The sequence below is a fragment of the Juglans regia genome, chromosome 12, assembly GCF_001411555.2.
Source record: "Juglans regia cultivar Chandler chromosome 12, Walnut 2.0, whole genome shotgun sequence".
Lineage (NCBI taxonomy): Eukaryota > Viridiplantae > Streptophyta > Magnoliopsida > Fagales > Juglandaceae > Juglans > Juglans regia.
The window spans coordinates 16484648-16509687 of record NC_049912.1 but is presented as its reverse complement, the minus strand read 5'-3'; the positions used below and the strand labels follow the sequence as shown (position 1 = coordinate 16509687).

Genomic DNA, 25040 nt, shown 5'->3' with positions numbered 1-25040 from the left:
TATAGAGCTGGCAAAACACACACAAGCATATATAAAGGGAACATTCATATAACATCAGTACCATATATAGATCTTGCTTGCATGCATGCATGCATGCACAGACCTAAAACTAGTAATGCCTACGCTGCCCATAGGCTCGGTGGTGTTGGCGCCGGTTTCGAAAGTGGACCCAGAGGTGCTTCATAAGGTGGATTAGGTGGACCAAAGGGTGGGCCAAATGGAGAGCTTGGTGAGCCATTAACACGTACACGCCGGGGCCGGGGACTGATCTCGATCGGATATCTTATGCTTCTGCAACATTAACAAACATACATATTGTAACGTCTATAGTTAATCAACTATACGTACTTCATCTGAGAAACTAGAATATTAAATTAAAAACTCATAAGCAATATCCATGATATAATATGATATGATGCAATAACTGACACTAACCAGAGGGCCTGGGCCAGGGACGCGTAGTAGTACTTTTGCTAGATATATGGCTTTCTAGCTGAGAAAATTCTACAGTATCAAGAGGGTAATAAATAGGATAAGAGGAGCATTGTGAACCGGTTCAAATAATCAATCGATCGCACGTGTATTTTGGTTGGGACTTGCAGTGTCGACTTGCGTCGTGTATTCCACGGCTTGCATGCCGTGTATTCCCATAACAACCAAACTTATAGATCAGAACTTTTAGGTCTACATGATAGCAGCAGCTTGCATGATGGGACCCCGGCCCTTACCTTACGTTCACCCCGGCCGTGACAATATTTGGATGTAATAAAAGGGGAAAAATCAAGGGAAGTACACACGATTTATAACGTCTTAATATGTAAGTTTCCACGGCTGATCATCTAGAATGCTGGAGAATCATGTTCAAGATTCGGAGGTTCGTGGTAATTATTCATGTGAACGCACCCTCACATTAGTACGTAGTCTCCATATTCACATTTGACAAAGTCCATTTAAGGCCTGGTTTGGATAGAGATATCTTTCTATCTCATCCTATCTTATCTCAGTACATCTTAATATTCAAACTACACCACAAATATAAACATTTTTCAATTTCAAATTTTCAACCTTTTTATATAATCATTACCTAATTATTACAATTTTCTCAAGCTACCAAACAAAATACAAAAAATAATTCTGCTTTTTTAAATCCCAAAATAAAAATAATATTAAATTCTAATAATATTTTAACTTTGTAATATTTTTATTCAACTTTTTCTCTCTTATTTCCTAAAATCTCATAAAATATTTTAATTTAAATCATTTCTAACTCATCTCATCTCAACTCAAATATCTTATTAGTACTATTCACAAACCATCACAACTCACTATCAAAACTAGGCTTTAAACTAATCCCGTAGCTCTAGTTATATAAAGAGTCAATGAATGAAGTAGCTTCACGTAGCCACGCTCATAAATTAAGAAATTAACTTTAATTTTATTCAAAAAGATTAATTAGCAACCACTAATAATAAAAAGAAAGATAAAGATAAAAGATACAACCAATCTGGCCTTGTCTAAACCGAGACAATTGAACATCTTGGTAATTACCTTACAGTTCAGAACAATTATACCTCATGATATCGTCTTCATTGTTAGTCCTTCAAACATTTTACCTCAAATAGTCAATATGGATTTCAATCCATTTTCTTTCTGTTTTCATTTACCTTTTCATTTCCTTATCTTTCAGTCATTTATATATAGTGATACTCTATATATATATATATATACACAATCGGAAAATAAAATCCATTCCATCCATACATCACATGTAATAATAAGGGGCTTTCAAAGAACGATCTATACAAATATATCATTAAAAGATGTACATATAGCATAATTTGCAAAAATAACATTTTTGTTTATATAAAAGACCAAGAAAAGTATATATGAACATGATCACTTACCTTGAACCTTATGCAGAAAAAATAAAAACATGCACCTTCATGCAAAAACCACTTTTAAGTAGTCAAACCACATGATTAACGTCACTTGTCACCTACATGCAACATATTGTCATGTCAATTTCCTTCTTTAAGCACATCATTAATATAAAGACTTAAAAAACTTACCTAGTAAAGCTGATCTCCATGACCGTAGATCTGTAACACGTCCTAAATTAATTTCTTTGACCTTGTAATTATTCCAATATCCAACCGGTGACCCCATGTCAAATTCTGACCATCCATTTCTTTTATATGCCAAAAACTAGGCATATATTACATATTAACCACAAGTCCGTCAAATCTATCGTAACACATTAACCATATGACTGCCTCTTGGATACGTAAATCCGTAATTTATATAACTTCATAATTTGCCGCAAATCCATAATACTAAAGTTCATCGTCAAGATCTAAAATAATTTCTCTTCTTGAAATAAATCATTTCATCATAACATGCATATGAAAAAACTCTAATTTAATTTCATGACCAATAATCATAAATATTCAAGTTGTAACCATCAGTTGGGCCAACATATATATATTTTTATATATAATAAGGGATCACAATTCATTCATAATAGAGAACATACAAATTTGACTTAAACAAGTCAGTTACAAACGTTAATAGCTCCCCAGCATACTTCCTTGGCTAACATGGCCTAGTCCAGACGACGGATCTCTAAAGACCTAACTCTAAGAGATGCGTCGTGCACATCTCTGTCCCCGACAGAGTAACAATAACCAGGTGACAAAACTCATACCCCGACTACGCGAAGTTGGGCCAACATATTGAACTAGCCATTAGATGACACTAAAAATAACTAATCATATGACACTAAAAATTTCATTTCATGACCTAAATAACTAAATCATCATAATTTTACCATCCAACGATTCATCCTAGTTTTATTTAGGAGACGTTTGGATTCGAAGATGAGTTGAGATGAATTGTGAATAGTAATGAGAGGAGTTGTGAATAGTAGTGAGATTTGTGAGTTAAAGTTGCTGAATAGTAATAAATAGTAGTGAGATGAGTTGAGATGAACTGAGATGAGCTGAGATGAGTTGCGAATCCAAACATTTCCTTAGTCCTAAAATCACATTAACTCCATAAATTTGTCTTATAACCCATGCAAATTCATGTGACCCTAAACTCATAACGGTAACCTTGTAACCTCGCATGAATTGTAATCTCGTGTAACTCGTACAATACATAAGAATGAAAACATTGGGTGCCCTATCAGTGTGTCCATCATGGCAATGCAATATGCCCCTTAACCTCATGATACATCCATCACTATCATAATATAGACTATTACATGTCTTAACCATCATACCTCATCATAAACATACATGCATACTTTCTTGTCATATATTGCGTTATCATTATATATTGTCATGGATTTCAAATGAAATCATAACCTTTTCACACTATAAGAAATTAGGCATTTTCTAGCAATTTTAAAATCGTTGCAATAAAAATCGACGCAAAAAGTCATTTTTTGCATCAAATTCGAACTCACAGCGGGTGTTTAAAATCGCATGTGCACTTGCACTCTGTGTTTCAATTAACAAGTGTTTTGCGGCTACTACTGTTGCTTTTATGACGATTTTGTGTGTCACAAAACAAAAAAATTCTAGCGACACTGTGATTTTCATCAGGATGGGGGCACCAAAAGATAGAAGCCCTTTTATTTCCCCAACATATTTTTCAATTTTTGTTTGGCATATCTTCACTCTTTTTTTTTTTTTTTTTTCCAGGTGTCCTTTCCTTCTGTAGAAGGTTTAGGTAATTGTCCTTTCTTTCCTTGAGGGAGATGAGGCAGTGGTAAGAGCTTGCAACATAATTTCTCATTTCTGAAGACAATTCTAAGCTTGGTTATCATGGCTGAAGAACTTGAACAATTATGGGAAGGTTTTAAGTTGACAGAAGAAGAATAGGAGGAAGTAACCATCACAGAGGAAGAAACTAGAAGATCAATCCTGCGAGGTCAAAACTGCCTGCTTATGTTAGTTGTGTTTGAAAAACAAAATCAATAAGGAAGCTTTTAAGGCTACCATGACTAACTTTGGAACCTTGAAAGATGGATTATCTTTAAAGAGGTAGGGGTTAATAAAGTTTTAGTAGAATTTCATAAATGAATGGATATAGAAATGGTATTAAATGGTAGACCTTGGTCCTTCGATAAGAATCTGATTTGTATCCAACAATTCTTGAGTAGCATGCCTCCTACTGAGATGGCTTTTAACTATGAGCCTTTTTGGGTTCAATTCCATGGATTAACCCTTCTAGTGATGACTTATGAAGGGGGAGAAATGATTGGTAACTCAATTGGTGTGGTATTGACAGTCGATGTAGATGAATAGGGTGTTGGTTGGAGTAAATACCTAAGGGTTCGAATAAATATGGATATCTCCAAACCACTTCCTGAAGGCAAGATGGTCAGAATTGAAGGAACAAAAAGATGGATTAAATTTAAATATGAAAGATTACCAGTGTTTTGTTTCAAGTGAGGGGCAATAAAACATGGAAATAGAGTATGTGAAGTGGAAAAAACTAGGAAAAGTACAAAATGTTGGGGATCTGTACATTATGGTCAATGGCTGAGAGCTTCTCCAATTATATCTAATGGCTTCGATGAAAAAAGATTTGGGAATCATGGAACACAACAGATTAAACTAATACCTCAGCAAGACAATGGGGAAGACAGTAAGAAAGAGGCTAGTAACAATGATGAAAATTCAGTCTCAGGTGGCCACATAAAAAAAGGGAAAGCAACCATACAAATGAAAGCTCAACAGACCTCTGATAAACTTCAAGCAGCTCAGAATTTCTCATGTGAGCAATTTCAAACAGAAATGAATAAAGAGGACAAGATGATAGGGGAAGCTAGCAAGTCAAATAGAAGTGGAAATGAGGTATGGACTCCTACTTTTGAGTTAGCTACTATGTTTGTGGAATCTTTGAAAAAATCAGTAGCTGCAGAGGGAAGTGGAAATAATAAACCTGGTTGGAAAAAAAGGGCAAGATAGGTATACATGCAAAGGCCTAATGAAGAGGCATCTATGGTCAAAACAAGAAGTAGGAAAAGAGAAACATCAGAACCAAGTAGCTATGCTCAACAAATTGCCTCTAAAAAATCAAAAGTTATGCTCAATCCTGCAAAGAGCTTAAATCAGGAACAGAATGTGGTGGTTGTTGAGCAGTCCCACCAAGAAAAATGAGATGCATCAGTTGGAATTGTCGAGGGGTTGGAAACCCTCGAACAGTTCAGGAGCTTCATCTTTTGATGAAGCAAAAGAGCCCAAATATCCTATTCCTTATTAAGACTAAAAGCAACAGAGGATTTAGTGGAGGGATTTTCAGAAGAGGGAGATACATTTTCATAAGAGGGAAACATGAAGAGAATGATTTTCAGATATGAGTTCAGTTGGGGGAGTAACAATGATTGTAAGAGCATCATTTCAAATACATGGAATGAAGGAGGCAACATGGCATAAACAATAGCATTCGTATCAAACAAGTTTACTAGTTGTAGGAAACACCTTCTCAGCTGGAGTAGACTCCAACAACAAGAAATAGAGAGAAGCATTGAGTCTAAAAAGCTTAAATTGCATATTCTACAACAAAGGAAAAATGGGAATGATATGCAAGAAATAAGGAAGATCAAGAAAGAAATGACATTGCTCTTAGAAGAAGAAAACTTAAGGTGGAAACAAAGAGCAAAAGAAAATTGGCTTAGACATGGAGACATGAATACAATATTTTTTTACACCTGTGCATCACAGAGAAGAAAGATTAATCATATCAGCAGCATTCAAGATGGAGATGGACAGATTCATAATTCTTCTCAAGGATACAACAAATTTTTCAAAATTACTATAAATCATTGTTCTCCACATTTAACCAACGAACATACAAGAATGCTTAGAACCCATACAAACAAAGGTTACTGAGGAAATGAACAACAAACTGATGGCTGATTTTACCTACATAGAGGTTCAAGAGGTTGTTTTTACCATGAATTCAATGAGATCTCCAGGTCCAAATGGTTTCTCAACTGGATTCTATCAACAACACTAGAATATAGTGGGTAAAGAACTTTGTGAGGCAGTGACAGTGCACTAAATACTAATAACTGGGACAATACCATCAATGAAACATTTATTGTCTTAATACCAAAAAAGAAGTCTCCAACACCATCAATTTAGGCCAATCAATTTATGCAATGTAATCTACAAGGTCATGGCCAAGGTTCTAGCAAATAGATTGAAAAAAATTCTGCCATATATCATTTCCAAAACTCAGAGTGCCTTTGTAGCTGGTAGGCAGATTCTAGACAATGTCATTGTTGCCTTTGAAGTGTTACACTCAATGAACAACAGAATAAAAGGGACAAAAGGTTATATGGCACTCAAGTTAGACATGAGTAATACATATGACATATTAGAATGGGATTTTGTAGCAGCAATGATGGAAAAAGTGGACTTTCAAAACAGATGGATAGCTCTTATACTCAACTATGTGAAGTCAGTGTCTTACTCCCTTTTAATTAATGGAAATCCACAAGAATCTTTTAAACCTTCGAGGGGCATTAGACAGGAGGATCTCTTATCCCCTATCTCTTCATATTATGCTCAAATGCTCTTACTTAACAACTCAATAGAGTAGAAAGGCAAAACCCCATTTCTGGTTTTCCATTGGCAAGAGGGCAACTCACCATCAATCATCTATTTTTTGCAATCTTGTCAATCCTCTTCAATTGAATGGAGTAGACTGCAAGGGCTGATTGGACAGTATGAATTGGCATTAGGGCAGAGATTAAACAAAGAGAAGTCTTATCTATTTTTTAGAAATAATGCAAGAGCAGTTGCTACAGATTCCATCCTTAGCATAGCAGGTATGAGAACTACATCTTCCTATGAAAATTATCTAGGATTAACTACTTTGTTAGGAAGATCAAGAGTGAGGGCTTTTTCTAATATTCTGGACAAGGTGAAAACTAAATTGAACAGTTGGAAGTGGAGGTTTCTATCAAGAGCTGGCAAAGAGATACTTCTAAAATCTGTTATACAGGCTATACCAACTTATTCTATGGGGATTTTCAAACTTCCCAAGGCCTGTTACATGATCTTAACAAGCTGATGAAAGCTTATTGGTGGGGACAGATCAATCAAGAAAGGAAAATAAGTTGGACTAGCTGGAGTCAGATGAGAAAATCTAAAGCTAAGGGGGACTAGGGTTTAGAGATTTTGAAAATTTTAACATTGCTCTACTAGAGAAACAAGGGTGGAGTGTTGTAAAATCCAAATTCCTTAGCTTCTCAGGTATTACAACTTAAATACTTCCCTCACACTGTCTTTTTCAAAGCAAAACTAGGCAATAGTCCATCTTATATTTGGACAAGCCTTCTAGCTACCAGACCTTTACTCGAAGATGGTATCATATGGAGGATAGGGAATGGCCACTCAGTTAGAATCTAGACTGACAAATGGCTGCCAACACCCACAACTTTTAAACCTCAAAGTGGTTCTCAGATGATGGACATAGAGGCTACAGTAGCAATGCTTATTGATCAACAAACAAGGGAATGAAATATTAATATGATCCATACCATCTATTCAAGGCAAGAAGCATATATGATCAGTCAAATACCAATTAGCTACTTAAATAAACCAGATAAACAGATATGGAGGTGCTCAGCTAATGGTATTTTTAATGTTAAGAGTGCTTACTACTTGCAGGGAGGGATACAAGACAAAAAGAAGGGTCGAAGTTCCCAAAGCAATCAAAACAAAGAGGATTGAACCAAAATATGGAATCTTGGTATTCCTCCTACTACAAAAAACTTCCTGTGGAGAGCATGCCTCAACATTCTACCAACTAAAGAAAATCTCTGCAAAAAGAGGGTGATGACAGATGATAGTTGCCCTATGTGTTTATTAGTTCCATAAACAACCAAACATATTATTTGGGAATGCATTTCAGCAATTGACATTCTAAGACAGTGTTCAAAAAAGATCCAGAAAAGTAACACCACATGTCAGAATATGAAGGAGCTTATTGCAGAAATGATCAAGAGGCTACAACAAGATGAAATGGAAGAATTAACTCTGACATTATGGAACATATGGAGGAGAAGAAATGAAAAAGTGTTCAATAATGTACTGATTGATCCTAAGACAATATTTCATCGAGTGCTACAAATGCAACATGAGCTAGCAACAATTAAAGTCAGCACAGACACTCAGATTCAAAGTAATGCAACTAGAAATGGTACATGGGAATTTCCTCCATCAGGGCTTTGCTAGTTTAATTAGGATGTGGTAGTTGACAGATTGCAATAAAGATTGGCATTGCCATTGCAGTTAGAGATGATGAAGGCAACTACTTGGCTCCCATGAGAAGGAACAAGATCCTTTATCTTGATCCATCAACAACAGAGGCAGTAAGAGCATTAACAGTTGTAAATTTTGCCCTTGATTTAGGAATGAGAAAAATTATCATAGAAGGTGATTCCAAAAGAGTGATAATAGGGATTCAAAATCAAGTACCAGATTATTGAACAAATCACTTCTCCCTCCAGCTCAACGATGGCTAAGCAAGACTCTACCATTTTATGCAACTGTCTAGAAGATTCTGGAGTCACGTAGAGCAGACTTGAAGATGCATTTGTGGCTGTGTGTATTTTGTTTTGATTGGTTGTATTATAGTGCTCAAGAAATATTCTAACAAACTCTGCCATACCATTTGTACAATAGTGCACATCAACTGCCTGACACTGTGAACATGCCAATTATGTTACGGCTTTGCATGTCTATAAATACTCTTTGGTAAAGTTCATAATATACAATTAGAACAGAACTTTTTCAAAATACTCTTTCTTCCTTCTTTCTCAAATCCTATCATGGTACCAGAGCTGGACTATGACTAACGTCTATCCATGGCTGGTGAAAAAATTTCTTCTCCCTTCGACAAAGACCATCCCATCACCTTCCAGCTTCCAAGCAATTTTTCCAACATTTTTTCTGTGAACCTCAGGTCAGATAACTATCTCCTCTGGCGCGCTCAGATTATTCCATACCTCCATGGCCAAGAACTCTACCATTTTATTGATGGTTCTTCCCCCCCCCCACCTCCACCAATTCTTCCAGCGTCATCCCCATCACCAGCAATTTCTTCTCAAACTCAAACAAACCCACAATACCTTCAATGGCATCGCATTGATCAACTTTTACTTAGTGCTCTTCTTTCTTCACTTTCTGAACCCATCCTTGCACAGGTTATCTCTTCTCGCACGTCCAGAGAACTTTGGGTCACTCTCGACACCATGTTTACCTCCCAATCCCAAGCTAAAATCTTCCAAATTCGTCACCAACTCATCAACATAAAAAAGGGTTCCTTATCAGTGACATAATACTATCGCAAAGTCTGCCTTCTGTCGGAAACCATGACTGCTGCGGGAGAACCTTTGCGAGATTCCGAGGTTGTTTCCTACCTTCTAAATGGACTTAACTCTGAATTTGAAGCCTTTGTTATTTCTGTAGCCACTCGAGAGCCTTTGTTATTTCCGTAACCACTCGAGCCACCCCAATCTCATCTACTGAGCTTTTTAATATGCTTCTCACGTTTGAAAGTCGTCTCTCTCTCACTTCCATTCAACAAGGTCTGTGTGATACCCCATATGATATGGATAAGGGTAGGTGATGTATGGGATCCCACATTGCTTGGGAAGGAGAAGTTCTTGCTCTTTATAAGGTTCCAATGGGGCTCCAATTGTATCATTGACTAGTCCTTTTGGAGTATAGGCCATGTGGTTTGGGCTTTCCATTGGGGCGTTACAAATGGTATCAGAGACTATCCCAACCAGAAATGTGGGACTTGAGCCATGCCACCTACAATGGACAGGCCCGACGAGGACGTCGGGAATTTAAGGGGGGTAGATTGTGATACCCCATATGATATGGATAAGGGTAGGTGGTGTATGGGATCCCACATTGCTTGGGAAGGAGAAGTTCTTGCTCTTTATAAGGTTCCAATGGGGCTCTAATTGTATAATTGACTAGTCCTTTTGGAGTATAGGCCATATGGTTTGGGCTTTCCATTGGGGCGTTACAGTCTGCTTCTTAATCCTTCCATAAATCTTACCACAGCTTCTCCTACTCTTGCATCTCGCGGCAACTACCGTGGTGGTCGTAATGGCTATCGTGGTGGTTGCAACAGAGGTGGCCGCTCTTCTTCATCTTTTTAGCCCCTCTCACAGCAACATGGCAAGCCCACTTGTCAAGTATGTAATAAGATTGGCCATGTAGCACTACAATGCTACCACAAATTTGAAAATGCATATCAATATGAAGCTCGACGTTCTCTCTCAGCTTATTATACCACCTCTGAATCATCTTTTGATAAATAATGGTATGCTGATTCGGCTGCTACAAACCATATAACTTTTGATTAGGAAAATCTGAATCTCTCACCCGACACTTACGCTGGTAATGAACAAATCAAAGTTGGTGATGGAACTGCACTGCCCATTACTCATTTCGGTGACTCCTTTCTCTCATCCTCACACTCAAAATTTCTTCTTCGCAATCTTTTATGTGTGCCTCAGATTACTAAAAATCTTGTCTCTGTCAATCATTTTTGTTCTGATAATGCTGTATTTTTTGAATTTCATGATTCCTTTTTTTGGGTGAAGGACAAAATGACGGGAGCAACACTAATCTGAGGCCCAACGCGTAATGGACTTTACCTCTTCCCTTCTCCTTCCAGTCCTCAGTCAGATCATCTAGCATTTGTTGGTGAACGGACATCTCTTGATCAATGGCACCACAGAGTCGATCATCCCTCCCTTCGGCTGGTCTCTCATATTTTGCACACTAAATGTTTGCCTTTTGTTCCCTCTTAACTGAATTTATTTTGTACTAGTTGTCCTCTTGCCAAGTGTAGGCAATTATCTTTCAAACATTCTGTTAATTGGTCCACTGCACCCTTGCACTTAATTTTTGTAGACATTTGGGGTCCATCCCCTCACTTATCAAGAGATGGTTTTCGATATTATATCTCATTTGTGGATGACTATTGTCGTTATACATGGTTTTATCCCTTAGCCTCAAAGGGTGATGCTACATCAACATTTCTTCTTTTTCAAAAATATGTTGAAAGACTTCTAAATGCCAAAATAAAAATTCTTCAAAGTGATTGGGGCGGTGAATTTCGTCCCCTCACTCGCATTTTAAATTCTCAAGGCATTATGCATCGTCTCTCTTGTCCTCACACTCACCAACAAAATAGTGTGGTGGAGACAAAGCATCGGCACATTGTAGAAACAGGCATTGCTCTTTTAGCTACGGCATCCTTAACCTTTCACTTTTGGGGGGATGCCTTCTAAACCGCTGCCTATCTCATCAATCTTCTTCCCTCCCCATCTCTTAAAAATAAATCTTCTCATTTTTTATTCTATTAACAAGAGCCCGATTACTCTTTTCTCAAAGTCTTTGGGTCCGAATGTTACCCAAATCTCCGTCCCTACAACAACCACAAAATTGATTTCCGTTCACTTCCTTGCCCATTTCTTGGTTACAGTCCTATGCACAAGGGTTACAAATGTCTTCATCTTCCCTCCAACATAATGTACATTTCCCGTGATGTATTCTTTAATGAAAAATCTTTTCCCTATTCGTCTAACACCACCATGAACTCTCCTTCTCCTCAACAGACCCACGATGTTTTGCCCTTTTTCTTTCCATCAAATACCAGCCCAACTCACACCACTCCACAAAACAACCCAAACACTCCAACGGCCCAACCTTCCACTAATAGCCTAACTCAAAATACTTTTTCTTCCTTGTCTTCATCTCAATCTTCTCCAGACTTCTCTTCTTCGACAGTCTCTGATGTTCCTGAAACTTCATCTCCATCTTCTAACCATCCACCTCCAAATCGATCCCCCATCATAACCCGTTCCAAGACAAATTCCTCCTGTCCAAAAATTTTCACCGATGGCCTCATTGCTTACCCTCCACCTCGACACTGCCTCACCACCTCCCTTGAAATACCAGATGAACCTAACTCCTACACAGTGGCTTCTCGTTTCTTAGAATGGCGTGAGGCCATGTCTACTGAGTTCAAGGCTCTCATCTAGAGTCACACTTGGAAACTTGTACCCCTTCCCCTTTCTTCTAACATAGTTGGTTGCAGGTGGGTGTTTCGCACAAAATACAGATCCGATGGCACCATTGAACGGAGAAAAGCAAGACTCGTAGCCAAAGGTTTCCATCAATATGAAGGTATCGATTATTCCAAAACCTTTAGTCTTGTTGTAAAACCCACAACAATTCGAGTTGTTCTTTCCATAGCAGTTTCACAAGGTTGGCCAATTCGCCAAATCGACATCCAAAACGCCTTCTTACACGACGATCTCTTAGAAACCGTTCACATGACTCAACCCATAGGATTTGTTCACCCTGAATATCCAAATTATGTCTGCTGTTTGAATAAGGTCATTTATGGCCTTAAACAAGCTCCACGAGCTTAGTTGCTCAACTGAGCTCTAGATTGTCTGAATATGGTTTCACCCCTTCCAAGTCCGATCCCTCCTTGTTCATCTATTGTTTCCAATCTATTTTCATATATGTTTAAGTCTATGTCGACGACATTGTCGTCACCAGTTCTGATCCAGCACAAATTGACAATCTTGTTAAATTTCTTGCTTCAACTTTTCCTATAAAAGATTTAGGAAAGTTATCCTATTTCCTTGGACTTGAAATCACATATCTTTCCAATGGGATTCATCTCTCACAGCGAAAGTATATCCATGATATACTATCTCGCACCAATATGCTCACTGCCAAAGGGGTTACATCTCCAATGGCAGCCTCAACTCGCCTCTCCAACTCAGATAATCCCTCCTTTGCTGGTCCTACACTCTATAGGAGTATTGTAGGAAGCTTGCAATACTTGTCCTTGACTTGCCCTGATATTGCCTTCACCATCAATAAAATCTGTCAATTATGCACTGTTCGAAAGACACTCATTGGCAGGCTGTTAAGCTTCTCCTTCGATATCTCAAAAAAACCATAAACTTTGGTCTCTTTCTCCAAAAATCCTCTAATCTTCAATTTCAAGCTTTTTCTGATGCTGATTGGGCAAGCTGCCTAGACGATCGCCATTCCACTGGTGGTTTTTGCATCTTTCTTGGCCAAAATTTAGTCTCTTGGAGCTCTCGCAAGCAATGTACTGTTGCTCGCTCAAGCATCGAGGCTAAATATAAGTCTCTAGCCAACACCACAACTAAATTAATTTGGATTCAATCCATTCTCAAAGAACTTCATATCTTTCTTCCTCAAGCTCCCTTACTTTGGTGTGATAATTTAGGAGCTACATATCTCTCAGTAAATCCTGTCCTTCATTCTTGTACAAAGCATATGGAATTGATTTCCATTTTGTTTGTGATCGAGCCGATGCAAAATCACTTCAGGTTGCATTTCTTCCCTTTAAGGATCAGTTGGCAAACATTCTGACCAAGCCCCTCATGTCCTCTCGGTTTCATGTACTAAGAACGAGCCTCACTGTCTTGGATACACCGCTTGGCTCGTGGGGGCATATTGAACAAATCATTTCTTCCTCCAGCTCAATGATGGCTAAGCAAGACTCTACCATTTTATGCAACTGTCTAGAAGATTCTGGAGTCACGTAGAGCAGACTTGAAGACACATTTGTGGCTGTGTTGTATTGTGTTTTGATTGGTTGTATTATAATGCTCAGGAAATATTCTAACAAACTCTGCCATACCATTTGTACAGCATCGCATATCAGATGCCTGACACTATGCCATGCCAATTCTGTTACGGCTCTGCATGTCTATAAATTCTCTTTGGTAAAGTTCATAATATACAATTAGAATAGAACTTTTTCAGAATAATCTTTCTTCCTTCTTTCTCAAATCCTATCACAGATGATAGCTACTTTGGAATGATCATTTCAGATATAAAAACAAGAATCAGTTTTTTGGATGTATGTGTTACTAGACATATCAACAGAGAAGGCAATGCAATAGCTCACTTACTTGGTAAGGGTGCCCTGATTAGATCAAAGTGTATGGTGGATTTGGAGGAAACTCCCCACTGTCTTCAAACTATGTTCCAAAAAAGAATAAAGGAGCTGGGTTCTAGATTTCATCTTTTGTGGTTCCGTTGCAGCAGCCCCTTGCTAACACCCCGTTGCAAGCACCTCTGTTTTCATCCCACATCCTTCGGTACCACCTCTCTCTCTCTCTCTCTCTCTCTCTCTCTCTCGCGTACAAGGGAGGCTTTTCAAATCCCCAGTCTTTGATTCGTGGTAATTCTGTATGGAAGATTTTGTTTTTATAATATTTGGGTTTTTGTTTATGAATAAGATTTGACCTTTCGGCTGGATGTTGAATAGTTGGGGAAAATATATGTTTTATTTTTCTGTTCTTTTTATCAGCTGGGTAGTGAGCTTTGACGGGTAAAAGCATGAGTTTTTCAACTGCTTTTTTTGTTTCAAATTAGTACTTTGGTTTTAATGTAGAGTGAGAGTTGAACTCACTAACAGATATATTTATTGATTTCTTGGAGTTAATGTCGTTTTATATCTTCTTGTGATATACTCTCTTTTTGGCATGAATCATAAGGTATCTGCCAGTTGCCAAGACTACTTTTTTTTTTTTTTATCTAATATCTTTTCATGCCTGTTAATTTAAAATGATATTAATGCATGTGGGGACTCAAACTCAAAGCAAAATTAAGTCCAATGAATGAGTTAAAGGCAAGGAAAACAAAACCAGTATATATTAAATATTGATTATGCAGATCACTTAAAACTCCCATGCAATGAGAAGCTGCCACATTCAGGGTCGAATAATATTAATAAAGACTACATAAGTTAGTTCATCCATTAGAATATTAGAAGAGCTTCCACCCATCGATACTAACTAGAATTTTTAGTGCATTTCTCTGTTTTTCTAACAATAAGGTTCATGCCTTTAGATGCTCTACATGTGTTTAACATCTATTTCATATTTCAAATTAGTAAAACTTATAAAAAAGATATAAAAGAAAGAGAAGTGGTCTTCAGCTTGGTTTTTCTGCATTATACTATCCTTTGTGACTGACTGCACGCACTACAAACTTCATCTGTTATGTGGTTCTGTTTTAGTGCAATGGCATTTTAGTGCACATGACAGTTGTGGTTCTTTTTTGTGCATCTGAGTTGTGAGTCTTTTTTGTGCATCTGTGTTGTGGGTCTGTTTTGTGCATATGAGTTGTCATTCTGGATTGGTTTGATAATTATTTTGGTGTTGTTTAAAATACACTACTACCATGCCATCGAATTGTGGTTCTGAGTTGTGGTTCCAATGCATGATAGCAGCTTTGGTAATGAAATTTTTATAAAAGTTATAAAAGTTTGGTGGTGGGAGATGGTGGGTGGCCAATATATACATATATATATATATATGAACTTGAAGGTTAAGTAGTTATGTCTTGTGGAAGGCTTTGAGCAGGGGAGGGAATTTTGGGCTTTTGATACTTCCCAGTTATATAGGCATCTATGACTGATTAAGCATAGTGTTGATTGGGTTATCTAGAGTCCATGTCCCTTTCAGCACAAATGGGTGTCTAACTTTTGTTGTGACGTAATTAAGGCGTAGTACTGGTAAAAGGGAAGGTATGGTAAGTTTCTAAGCCACCACTTTTCTACACATATTATATTGTTGCATTGGCATGCAGCCTAATTGCACAACTTCTGGTACCGGATCCGCAAATGTTCAGGATGGGATTGGTCTCCTTTCGCCCCTTTAGGGAAATTTGGATTGCATGACTCATGTTGTTGGTTAACTGGTCTAGTCTTTTGCCCAAGTTTGGGTCAAGGATTCTCCTTGGGCTGGATGAATTGGTGATAAAATTCTATTTCACTGTGCTACTTCGCCGATATGATTTTATATTAGGTGCTCATATTAAATTTTCAGCTATTTTTTTATGTTCTTTGTTGCATGATGGAGTAGAAAGTAGGTGATATAGTCTTTAAGTAGAACACATCCTGACTACTATAGTTCTTCCTTAATGCTTATTTCTCAATGAAGCTTTGTTTTATGCATCACTTATAAAAAATGCTTTGTTTAACGTATCAAATTTAAGTGACAATACTGTAACTGATTTACCAACCTTTTGAGAACAAAAGTTCTGTTTGGTATGTGGGTGGAGCATCAACATTTGACTGTAAATTATGCAAAGGATGTTAATGTCCATGTGTATCATTTGTATTTGGCAGGTTGAATATCCGAAGGACACTCCTACATTGTGTATAGATTTTGGAAGCTCTGATTTCCCAAAGCAATGTCAAGGACAAAATCTGCATGCCATGATGAAGAGGTAAGTTATCAAGCTATCGCTCACAGTTGTGTCCTTTTCCAGTCATTGTGTATACCAAGCAAGCACCAGCACAAGCTACTTAGCTTGTGCTGTTGCTTGCTCGGTATGACACCAAGGCTTCCGAACTCTGAAGTGTAACTGTTAGTAGAATTTTCTTTCAATAATCGTGAGCCATGACTGGATACAAAACAGAGGTCGTTGTGATTAGCCTTTTATAGTTTAAGATTATGTTTATAGTTTACATGTTTTCTTTAGCCCTTTATTTTCTCTAAGATTCTTTTATTGGTATATATTAAAAGTCAATTGGATGCAGTGTTCTTGTAAGGCATGTTGAAATATAATGTGAATTTGTATTTTTTTATATAGAATGTTTTAGTACCACCATTTTTTTTTAAATCTTATCAAAGACCATTTCTGGCCATTTAGTGTCACCGGAAATTATTTTTTCTTGCAAGAGTATTTCCGGCGACAAGAAGTAGCCGGAAATAGTATTTTTCGGTGATAATAAAATCGCCAGTAATAGCACTGATTTTCCGATTTCCTTATCATTTGCAACAAAAATTATATGCTAAAATTAAGTTTTCCCAACGATAGTTTGAGGAATCTGGGATGTCTATTCACAGCGAAATGTTGGGTTATTTCTAGGGAAATAATCATTTTTTGAGTTTTGTTGCTTTTTCACAAAAGTGAATAGACAATGCCAACCAACATACAACGAATTAAAAATTGACGAAAACATGCAAATGAGGCGATTTATGAGTTGATTTCAAGCACTTTTTGTGACGAAACTGGGTGCTGAAAAAGGTCATTTTTCTTGTAGTGGATCATAAGTGGTTTGGATCTTGATCTTCTTTCTTAGGGTGTAAGTGTTATAGGAAGGGTTATTGGGCTTAGGGTTTTTGGTTTTACAACAAGTTAGTAGAGAACTTCATGGCCTTTGAGGGGCCTTGCTTAGGCTCATCTAATGGTAGGTGGACTCTCATATTAGGTTTATAATTAGAGTTTGGTGGGTGTAGAGGCCAAGGGGTGTGGTAGTCCTAGTGTTGTGGGTTTAATGAGGTTGCAAGAGTCGGACTTCCTTGTGGTTAGTTTTGTGACAACTTGCCATGACTTCTCCCAGGTGCAAGATTACAGTGGCATCAACTTAAATATTTACAGTTCATGTCTACTGAACTCACATCGGTTCCATGGTCTTTTGGCTTGTTGCTCATGGTGAGGGAAGGTGGTCGGCGCACTTTGTGGCTAAGGGAGGTGTTATAAACTGGTGATCTCCAACGATGGTTGGGTCTCGAGTCTCCTTTTCATAGTTTGGCCGTGACTAGGGTAAAACAAATGGTGGCTTGCAGTGCTATACAATGGAAGTGTGTTGGAGGAGCTTGTGCTTGCTTGAGAAGGAGCTGAGTAGAGGACTGGCAAGAGAGGGTGGTGGCTCCGTAAACCCTAAGACCTCGTTCACTTTCACAAAATTTTTCATCTCATCTAATCATTACAACTTTTCTAAATTCTCAAACAAAAGAAAATAAACAAGTCAACTTCTTTAAATCCAAAAACAAAAATAATATTAAAAAAATATATTCTAATAATATTTTATTTCAACTTTCAACTTTTATCTCAACTCATCTCATCTCATCTCATATACAAAAACAAACGAGACCTAAATTGAAGAGGATGGCTTCTCATGTAGTGCATGGGGGAATTTATGACAGGTATGATGGATTTAGGGAAAATGATAATGATAGACTTACTACTTCCTACCGCTCATTTACTACTCCATAGTATATTTGAGATTTTTATTTTTTTATTTTAAGTATTTTTTTAACATCCTTAATCATTTAGAAAAAATTTAAAAAATATACAACTTCACTAATAGTCACTTCCTTAACTATTAAGTAAAAGAAAATACTAATAATAAATTTTAAAAAATAAATAAAGTAGTAAAATGGTAGTAGGAAGTAGTAAACCTATCATTATGCTTAGGGAAAATAGGCCTGGTGGGTCTTGGGTTGGTCTCTACCCATATACACACATACATGGGCTAGGTCTGCTTTTATAGGCTTTGACCAATGACTTCTAGGCTTTTTCCTTGGATCTACTTTGTGCGTTATTTTCCTTGGGCCTTGTATGGACTTTTAAGGGCCCCTATAGGTTTTGAAAATGGTTTGGGCCTAACTAAACTCTTGGGATTGTTTAAGTTTTTATAGGCCAAGTCCCAAAATAAATTATAATGAGCCTCCAAAATAAGATAACTTACTTTGAGCCTCCATATTATCTAGTAATATGGGTTCACTTATTCCATAAATATTAATTGAGGTTTAACCTAATTATTGAGCTCAATAAAATCTCATAATTCATCAAAATAAATCTTGAGCCTAGTACTTATTCAAAATTATCCAGTTAATCCAAATTGGGCTTTAAAAAAATATTGGCACATTAATACTATTCAAAATTACTCACTAAACTTCAACGAGCCTTGAAATAAATTCTTGGCCTTTTGAATCCAACTAAAATCTTAGCCAACTTCAATAAAATTTTTGCTCGTGAGCTTATCCAAAATAATCCATTAAACTTTAATTTAGGTCCAATAAAATTATTCCTAATCCGATCATATTAATATTGGGCTAGGTTGTTACTCATTCACGTGGAATATTGGTGGATTGATGGGTACTCTAGTTCCCAAAGCTATATAAAGATATACACATATACAGAACAGTTGTGTTATAGCAAGTATAACGTGCAGCGCACACTACTTGTTATAAGACGAATTATAATAATAAAAAAAGTTAATAAAATTATTTATTGGTTGATGCGGCAAGTCTTCACATCTTCACATCAATAGTATGTCTTATTGTGTTAAATTATAGGCTTGTAAATATATTTCTTTCAACACATATAGTTTGTCGATCAACTTTTAAAATTTTCTAAATATATTTAAATAACTTATGCATATATTGATAATTATATTAATAAGAATCCAAGTAACATATATAGTATTTAAAAAATGTTTTCTCTTATCTCTTTACATACTTTTAGATAATCTCATATAATTCAATAAAAATAGATACAAAGTTATTCGAATTTATACAAGTCGAACCAAGTGATTTGCGAGTTGTATTGTTTAATAATTAATTATAATTTTTATTCGTGAATGCTTATTTGATAAATAAATTGAACCTAGCGCAAATTTGAACTAAATTAGGCTCAAATGGTTTGGATAGTGAGATGATAATTTTTGGTTTTAGATGAAAGTTTAAAATATTATTTTTTAATATTATTATTATTTTGAAATTTAAAAATGTTGAATTGAGATTTGAAAAAGTTGAGTTTGTTTATTATATTTTTATTTTATTATCATAAGATTTTTATGTTTAATAAAATCATTGAGTTTTAATAAAAGTCTTGTGTTTTCAAATACCAAAATTCCTCACGAATTAGAAGCATATGTTTACTTCTAATAAAAATCTTGAAGCAATCCGTCGTGAGCATCCAAAGATCTTCCTCGGTAAACATTATAAGGAGCATTGAAGGAATTCATGAAAGGAATTGGGGTAGTATTAGGCCTCAGATTCTAAGACTTTCAACATCATCTCTTGAAGAAGCTAGATAAATCAGCTTGTTTGATGCTCTTTGTCCCATCATAGGGAGGAGCATCTAGACAACCAACTACCTTACCTCATGATCAACGAGGCCATCGAGTCCATCTCTATCAAAGTCCCCGTCCTCAGCAGTCTTCCCATCAACTGTAGACTCCTTGGGCACTACGTTCGGATATGCAATGTGCAAACTTGGGATACCAATGAAATGAACAAGTCTGCCCACTAAAAATATAAATGAAGCTCCTCGTACGGAGATCGTGTATGCCTCATCATCATCTTGGCTGGAACGACCAAACTCTCTATAAAACTCAAAGACGATGTTGATATAGGAAACGAGGTCCCAGGCTTTGTCCTTCTAGCTGAGAATTGGTGTCCAACCACGCTTGATGAAGACGGATGTCAAGGAATGACCCTCCTAGAGAAAACCCTGAATATAACACCCGGGCCAAGCAAGGAATTCGCGTCCGAAATTTTTATGACAAAGCCCACTTGAAATTTGTAATTATTGTTGGAATAGACTACGAGCTCAAATTGTTTATATTATTTTTGATGGATATCGAATAATTTCTGGCATTTTGCTGAGTAGGTTTAAATCTTTAAATACGTTGGATTAGGTGAAGTTTTTATCGGACTGAAAATTAGCGGGGCAAGTTATACATATATATATATATATATTTAGGGGTTAATCGAGATCCAATTTTTTTTTTAAAGAATAAAGCCCATCCAAAACGCGAGACGTGAAAATTCCTTTAGTCTCAATGCCATGCACGCCACACCCCTGTTATTTTCACTTCATGCACGTCTCTCCTTCCTGCTTTCTCTAGGATTTTATTTTTCTGTTTCCTACATATATATATATATATATATTCCAAAGTTAACTTCATAGTTCACGTTCTTTCCTCATGATTTTATCGTTCATCTTCAACCCTAGATTAAGTAGCCATCCCGTTGCTGTCGTCTTCCCCGTCTACCACCATGCACTGCTTTTCGGCCACTCCACATGCAGAAAAGATCACAGAACCACCCAGTCGCGGCTCACCAGCTGCCGCACAAAATCAACCTCCACAAGCCACGACCCACGTCGTCCCAGCATCACCGCAGCCAGGTCCTCACCCACTCAGAAAAAAACACCAGCCCCACATGAAAACTGACGCCACCACCATAGCATGGCCGTGAACCCACGTCGGAAAACACCACCATGGAAGCCGCTGCTCTGCCAGTGCACCACCCACAGAGACGCTGCTTAACCATCATCGAGAGCCAAGAACAAACTAAAACTACATCGTAGCCTCCCACGTAGTTGCACCCTCACGGCTTCCCTGCAACCCACAGCCTTTGTTACATCCAGCAGGCTCGCCACCCCGAAGCCAAGCCAACCTCGTCACTGCTTCTCCCTCATATCACCACCATGCTCAGCCCACACGAAATCGTAAGTACCTCTGTTTCGGTATTCAAAAACAGAGTATCTTTGTCTCAAATACCCACTGCCCTTAAGCCACTACTCACGCAAAGATGTCGTTGATAGCAGAAGTCACCGAAGGAAAAGCCTCCACTGTTGGACACTGCCTTGGGTGACCCCAGTCTGCCGCACATGGCCTCAAGTGTTGGTTTTATTTTCTTAGTGGTGACGAAAAGCAGAGAAGGAAAGAAACGTACTCTTTCTATTGAAAAGAAGACTTGCTTTACAATATGATAACTAGCTCTATATATAGTAAGTATAGTAGGGCAAAAACAGAGAATATTGCAGAAAAGGGAATAAAAAGCTTTCTAACAAACTGTACTGAAATTGCTAATAGAATGCTTTCTAGAATCATCTGTTGGTTACATGATTTGCTGATTTTGATGACTCGTGGCAGTTTGTTGTGATGAGGTGGCTTGCATGATGTGCGGTTGGGATGACTTCATTGCTGTTGCTTGATTCAATATCCCCCCGCAAGATGGAGAGTGGAGATCAGTGACTCCCATCTTGAGCAACAGAGAGTAAAACATAGGGGAATGTAGAGCTTTGGTTAAGAGGTCTGCAAGCTGAGATTGCGATGGTGTGTAGGCTGTGGTGAGAACTCCTTCTTGAATTTTGTCCCGAATTAGATGACAATCTAATTCAATGTGTTTGGTTCTTTCGTGGAAGACGGGATTGGAGGCGATGTGTAAAGCTGATTTGCTATCACATTAGAGAGTAGCAGGCTGAAAATGAGGGACTTGGAGATCTGCAAGAAGGTACTTGATCCATATGATTTCACATGAGGCTGAGGCCATGGAGCGGTATTCTGCTTCAGCAGAACTTCTTGATACAGTTGTCTGTTTCTTGCATTTCCAGGAGACAAGAGAGTGACCAAGGAAGACACAATAGCCTGTTGTGGAACGCCTAGTGTCGGGACATGATGCCCAGTCAGAATCGCAGTAGACAGTCAAGTGATATGAGGATGAAGATGGGAAGAACAAGCCCTGTCCTGGTGATTTCTTGAGATACCGCAACACTTTATAGGCAGCATTAAGATGAGGGACTCGTGGTGATGACATGTATTGACTCAAGATATTAACAGAGTAGGAGAGATCAGGTCGTGTAATAGTGAGATAGAGAAGTCTGCCAACCATTCGTCTATATTCACTAGGATCATCCAGCAATTGACCTTCATCTTTACACAATTTAATATTGGGATCCATGGGAATTAAGCTTGGTTTACAACCAAGCAAACCAGCATCATTTAATATATCTAATGTATATTTTCGTTGACAAATCTGTATTCCAGTAGGATTTCGGGCAACCTCTAAACCCAGAAAATATTTTAGACAACCAAGATCCTTGATCTTGAACTTGGTAGCTAAGAATTCTTTTAAGTCAGAAACATCTTTGAGATCATTAGTAGCCACAATAATATCATCAACGTAGACAAGTAATGCAATGAATGAAGGACCACTGCCTTTGGTAAAAAGAGTATAATCAGCCCGAGATTGATTGAAACCATATTGAAGTAAAGATGAGGAAAATTTGGCATACCATTGCCGAGAAGCCTGCTTAAGTCCATACAAGCTTTTCTTCAACTTACAAACTTTTTCTTTGTTGGGAATTGAGTATCCGGGAGGCATCTTCATGTAGACTTCTTCGTGTAGTTCACCATGTAAGAAGGCGTTGTTTACATCAAATTGATGCAAACTCCAACCTTTAATGGCAGCAATAGCCAAAGAGTTTTGACTGTGACAAGTTTGGCAACGGGTGAAAAAGTTTCATTGTAATCAAGTCCTTCCTCTTGAGTATACCCTTTGGCAACCAATCGTGCCTTATGTCTTTCTATAGAGCCATCCGAGTTGTATTTGAGGCGATAAACCCATTTGGAACCAATTGCTTTCTTTCCAATAGGCAGATTAACAATATCCCAAGTATTATTCAATTGTAAAGCATCAATCTCATCATCCATGGCTTTGCGCCATTCAAAAGATTTCACAGCTTGAGAATAAGTGGAAGGTTCAGAAATTTGAAGAATGGCAGCAGCAAAGGCAGCATGTTTTGGAGAAAAATTTTTGTTGGTTAAATAAGATGACAAAGGATAAAGAGAATCAGTACCTTATATCTTGAAGCTGGATTGTGAAGAGGGAGTCACAAGGACCTGTTGACAAGAATAATCTTGTAAGTAGGAATGGGATTTCTTGGGTCGAGTGGATCATCGAGGGGCAGATGAAGAGTTAGGAGGATTAATTTGAGAGGTAGGGGATTGTGGAGTGAATTGAGTGGGAGGGAGAGAAGGCTGGAATGTAAATGTGGAAGTGTGGGAGGGCGGGGAAATAGGTGCAGGTAAGGGAATGTTTGGACCAAGAAGAGGAAAATATGATGTGGAATGTGAGTGGCTGCTATGATGATTGGAAATGGATGGTAAATTGGAAGGAAAAATGTGTTCATAGAAGATGACATCACGAGAATAGAAGATGGAATTGGTGGCTAAATCTAGTAGCTTGTAACCCTTGATTCCAAAAGGATATCCAAGTAAAATACATTGTTTAGCTCGGGAATCAAATTTGTGGCGGTTTTGTTTAATAGTTGATGCATAACATAGACAGCCAAAGGTTTTCAAGTGGGTATATGTTGGTGGTTTTTGAAAAAGCAATTGTTATGGAGTATTGTTTTGGAGATTGGGGGAGGGGGTACGGTTAATAAGGTATGTGGCAGTTAAGACAAGATCATTCCAAAAGGAAAGTGAGATACCGGATTGGAATTGCAATGCTCGGGCAACATTAAGAATGTGTTGGTGTTTGCGTTCAACAACACCATTTTGTTGGGGACTCTCAACACAAGTTCTTTGATGAATTATTCCTTGTTTTGAATAAAAATCTGTCATTGCAAATTCAGCTCCATTATCAGAGCGAATGATTTTGATTTTAGATTGAAATTGGGTCTCAATGAGAGAGCAAAAGGATTGAAGGAGAGGTCTGGTTTGGGATTTATTTTTCATTAAATACAACCAAGTACATCGAGTGTGATCATCAACAATGGTTAAAAAAAATCTAGAACCATCATATGCTGTTTGAGAGCAAGGCCCCCATATGTCACAATGTATTAGATCAAAAGGTTGGGATGTTCGATGTTCACTTGATTGAAATGGTAGACGGTGATGCTTAGAAAAATGACAAATAGCACAAGGTATGTTGGCTTTAATAATAGCAAGATTAGGTAAGTCCTTTTGTAATAAGGAAAGCCGTGAATTAGATAGATGACCCAATCGATAATGCCAAAGCTGTTGGTCATTAGGATGGGAAGTAACATAGTTGGAAAAAGGAAATTTATTACATGGTAAAGTAGAGAAAACAGTGGAGAGGGCAGTAGGTGAAACAGTTGTCAATTTGAGATGATATAGACCATTGTGGATCTCACCCTTCCCAATCGTGCTCCAAGAGAGAAGGTCTTGTAAAAAACACTCATTAGTGAAAAAGAGGAGGCAGCATGATATATCTTGTGTTAATTTTCTGGTTGAGATCAAATTAAAATTGAAGGTAGGAATGCATAGAACATCATGAAGAATGAGTTTGTCACTGAGATGGACAGTCCGTTTGTGAGTTACTTGTGCAAGATGACCATTTGGAAATTTGACATTGAGAGACACGTGAGTGGGTGAACTGG

The 25040-nt window shown here is 37.6% G+C and overlaps 1 protein-coding gene across 1 annotated transcript; it reads right to left on the bottom strand.

Moving 5' to 3' along the window:
* Positions 1-22099: 22099 nt before the first annotated feature.
* Positions 22100-23346, bottom strand: LOC118344030 (uncharacterized mitochondrial protein AtMg00810-like). Its single transcript, XM_035683767.1, has 2 exons — positions 23189-23346; positions 22100-23123 (listed from the first exon to the last, which is right to left on the bottom strand). Exons 1-2 carry the CDS (start codon positions 23344-23346, stop codon positions 22100-22102), a joined length of 1182 nt encoding a protein of 393 aa, XP_035539660.1.
* Positions 23347-25040: the final 1694 nt, after the last annotated feature.